Below are 4,149 nucleotides of genomic sequence, written 5' to 3' on the forward strand. Positions count from 1 at the left end.
GGTTGGAGTCTTGGTCTCGTGTGTTGTCTTTACGCCATCATGGCCTGTGAACGGAGCTGGAGCGATGTTGTTTTAATGGTGGGCTCACATTCCTAGTTGAATAAAGAATCTAAGATGAGTATCTTTATAGCCTAACTTACACCAAACTTCTGCCGCTGGGAACAGTGCATGATGGGACCCAGGACAGCTCCAGAACACACACAGTATTAACTTCAATTATCCTGCTTTCATGTGCACCTCGCAGATGTTCGTGCAAGGCAACTCCGTTTCCAATCGGGAGTCACCCTGACACGTGTGTCTGCAGTGCAAGCAGGTGTTTGGCTGTTGCCATGACTGCGGGGAAGCTGTTTTGGACCCGTTTGGGCCAGAATGTCACATACCAGGAAACGAAGTAAACACTGACACTGAGGCCAAGGAAAGGACACATTTCCAGTAGGATAGTTCTGACTGCAACGAACAACGCCCAGAAAAAAGCCCCACTAGTTCCTTATTCTGTTTGGCTTTTCCTTCTGAAAGCGCAGATGCTTGGAAGTCTGCACAAGTATGGCTCTAAAAAGAAATAAAGACATAAGAAACGGTCCACTTGACCATAACCAGATTCTTAGTAGCTGTTCCAACCTGAACACGCCCAACTGTGGGTGTTATTTTAGACTGCTCATACACTGTGTGTCTGTGTGTGTGTTTGCAAAAACAGCACAGCGATGTGAACAAGTGCCCTATGCTGTAGATTAGGTTAGCCTGAGAGGAAGTTGCAATACACACAGGGGTCTTACAACACCAGAATCCCAAAGGGTGTCATTTAGAAGAGAATTTCTACAGGATATTGTCTGTAGAAACATAAAACCTGCGCTGTCAGGCCAGAGCCACCGCGCTGATGGCTACCGGAAGTCTCCGCACAGCAGAAAGACTACAATTCCCATAAGGCATTGCCGGTAGCGCTAGTGAAGGGGGAAGGGAAGCCGAGATTGGAGGGAGAAGAGAGGTGGACTAATGCGCTTTTAATGTCTGAATAGCACTGAAAAAGTCCGTGCCACGTTCCTTTTTTTTGCAACGGAGCATTTCCGTAAGTAGTTTCAAAAGATTAATTGCAAAAAAAAACCCTACTGCGCTTGGTAGCGTGCAGCGAGAAATGGGAGAGATATAGTTAGCTCGTGAACGCGTTGCTAGCCAGCAGTCCGGGGGGGCTTGTGACCGCGAGAAAGTCCGTTCAACGTGCATTAGTTTATCTCAAAGTTATTTGTGAAGTTTCAGACTCGGTAACCCGCGCGGATCGTCGGTCCTGTGCCGTGACACTGGCGAGGTGCGCGCGGTAGGTTAGCGCGCCGTGCACAGCTCGGTCAGATCTGGACAGACGCGCACGCAAACGTGAGTTATGGCACGGGCTGTCTGGGGATCGGTGCGTTACCTTAACGGCCTTAAAGCCGCTACAGAGCCGCGCGTGTCATTGGTGAGACGTTGGCTAGCGCGTTCGAGCGCGGGTTTGACGGTTTTCGTGTTGCATGAGCTGTTAAGGGCATGCGCCAGTGCTCGCGGGGAGCCGGGGGTTTCTGTTTCCAGGTTTTGCCCAGATTTGCGTCCGTGCAAGAGCTAGGTGACGTCACCTCCAAGCCTCCGCGCGCTCACCCGCAGGAGCCTCGTCGCGTCGTTTGGACGCGCGGTGCACGCGTGCGAGCCCGCAGCTCCTCTGCGCGTCTCCGTTCCCGCAGCCCTCGGCGGATGACGTCACCTCTCCGGTGCCGCGCCGTGCACCAACAGCGCGTGGTTCTCTGCTCGGTAATCCTCGCCGGTTTATGGTTGTCGGTACCGGATGACTTTTCTTCAGGTCCTGGCTCACTCGACGCATTTCCGTGCGCGGAGTTTACGCTGTTCCGGTGCGCCGTCACTGTTAAGGCGTCACATCACTTAAGTGCACGTTTCTGCGTTAATGCATTTGAGCAGACTCGTGCACTGATCACTCCCTGTTCCTCAGTCTGTTTTCAGGTGTCCGGCCGGCGTCGCTGTTCTGCTGGTGCCCGGCGCGTGGGCGTCCTCCCAGACACGCCGTGGCATGCGTTGGCACCTGGCTTAGCTGCCATCAGCCTTCCCGTGCCGCAGCCGTCGCCACGTGTGAGTTTCCGTGACCTGCGTCCCAGCGCAGGGCGTGAATATGTGTCCCCCTGCTGCCGTCTGATTGGCTGGCCTGGCTCCAATGGAAGGAGGAGGAAGCGCGGGGGCCCTCGTCCACCAGTAGGGGGCAGCGTGGTGCCTGACCCCCCACGCCCCTCCTAAGTGCGGTGCGACCCACACACACGAACTGATCTGAAGCACCAAACCTGTTCCACACGACTCCGTTACTCACAACTGACCTGGGACCTGTGGATATCCAGGAATGCGTTTGTCTGCTCGTACCTAAGTGTCTCCCCCGGCGAGCGGACAATGTTCGTGCAGTGACCAGGCGTGCTCTCTAGCGCCCCCCTCAGGGAGAGAGCTGGATCCAGGCGGACGTAAATCCCGAGCGATGGCTGACGTTAGCGGACAGTAGCGGCACACCGGGACACTCGTCTGGACGTGGGACATGGAAGGGGACACTGCAGTCACAACCCACCAAGAGGTTCGTATCCTCTGCCTGGTCTCCATCGGGTCCTGTATGGTTCCATCGGCGCTCTGCGCGTTCGACCCGCCCTCTTGGACGGGCACCATTCCTACGGCTACGCGTCTCACACAGACCCGACTCAGACCGGCCAATCGGGGCAGACGACCGCTAGAGGCTCGAAACGCTGTCACGGCGTGATCACATCATCTAGTGCTGTGTTTGTGACATGTATGATTAATAGATACATGGGCGTGAGCGGAATGCCTTGTGGTTACAGTTCGCCGTCCATTATGTGTTTATTTTAGAGTTGCCAACACACCCACGGGCCGCACATCTGGGAAATCTATCATCAGTCATAATTCTCACAGCGTGGAAAGGTTTTTTTTTAACATTTGTTACGTGTGCTCATTTGCATATTGTGACCTTCGTCGGTGTGAGTATTGCAGTGGCCAGTATTGCGATAATGGTTGTACAAATGATATATCGTCCAACCGTTTGGTCTGTGATGTTGGCACCGGTGTGCCCTCTGAGCTGCTGTTCCCGGTGCTTACTGGCAGGAGTTCTCCATGGCAGGGGAATGGCTACCTTCCCGTTCCCAGACCGGAGAAATGCTGGGATACTTCTCTGGGAATTTCCTGTGAGCAGTGGAACAGAGCAGAGGCTAAAACACTGTTTCCACATCATAATTTTTAACAATGAAATATCTGGCAGAAGTAACAATTATGAATGAATTTCCTTTTTCTAGTTTGCATTAGATAAGATATAATATGCTGACCACTTTTTGTGTATTGTTATGTTGTAAGTATAACCTCTGTCTCCCTTCCAGGGCTCAAATGGTTTTTCCCAGGAGTGCAGGCGGAGAGAGGAGGCACCCAACGGGCGCTCCAAATACGCCCCTGTAAGCTCGGCGAGAAACCCCTAACGAGTACAGATACCGCAGAACCCTGCATGTTATTTGTGCTGAGCATAGTATAGACTGATGTTCCAGGTCCTTGAACGTGTAAGTGGCTTAAACGTTAAAGGTCTGTCGGAAGCACGCAGGTCAGTCCGGCCTGAGTTCTGGTGTCCTGGCTCCGTCCACAGGTCCCGAATGGCTTCCCTCCAGGCGACGGTGGCGGTCCCCACGGCGGCAGTTCCTGCGCCCCGGTAAGTGGCAGACACGGTACGCTAACATGGCTTACACACTTGGTGTCAGTACACGCTGGCTCATGGCGTGAGATGTGTTGCAGATTTCAGCCCTGAAGCAGAATGGGCTTCTCCAGACGCTGACGGAGGGACAAGCTCAGATGACAGCAGACGGTAAAAACCCCCACGACTTCCTAGCTTGAGTGACAGCAGTGTTTACAGATGAAGCGTAACACTTTATATGTGTGTGTAGATGTGAACTCTGAGCTGGAGCGCGCACAGCAGGAATGGGACGCACTGGAGAGCATCCAGCCAGGTGAGACCAGTTATCTCACATTGTCTCCATGGCAACTGCATCCCGTGGGCTGGATGCGGGCCGTGTTGCGTCGCCGTGGCTACGCATGCAGCTCCCCCCGGAAAGAAGGCCTTAGGTGTGCAGTTGCGTCCCGTGC

General features: G+C 53.8%; 1 protein-coding gene across 2 annotated transcripts in view; it reads left to right on the forward strand.

The window, feature by feature from the left end:
• The first annotated feature begins 948 nt into the window (after positions 1–948).
• The window catches only part of elmod3 (ELMO/CED-12 domain containing 3), a 7,185-nt gene continuing 3,984 nt past the window's right edge, over positions 949–4,149 (forward strand). The window contains exons 1-6 of one of the 2 annotated variants that reach the window (XM_027031866.2): positions 949–1,063; positions 1,970–2,590; positions 3,399–3,470; positions 3,656–3,718; positions 3,802–3,871; positions 3,951–4,013. In XM_027031866.2, coding sequence (XP_026887667.2) covers positions 2,555–2,590; positions 3,399–3,470; positions 3,656–3,718; positions 3,802–3,871; positions 3,951–4,013 — 304 coding nt within the window. In that variant the 5' untranslated portion in view covers positions 949–1,063; positions 1,970–2,554. Of the gene's footprint in view, positions 1,064–1,969; positions 2,591–3,398; positions 3,573–3,655; positions 3,719–3,801; positions 3,872–3,950; positions 4,014–4,149 lie in introns of those variants that run through there. The other variant, XM_027031867.2, reaches the window with a different exon arrangement.

Source organism: Electrophorus electricus, chromosome 18, assembly GCF_013358815.1.
Source record: "Electrophorus electricus isolate fEleEle1 chromosome 18, fEleEle1.pri, whole genome shotgun sequence".
Taxonomy (NCBI): domain Eukaryota; kingdom Metazoa; phylum Chordata; class Actinopteri; order Gymnotiformes; family Gymnotidae; genus Electrophorus; species Electrophorus electricus.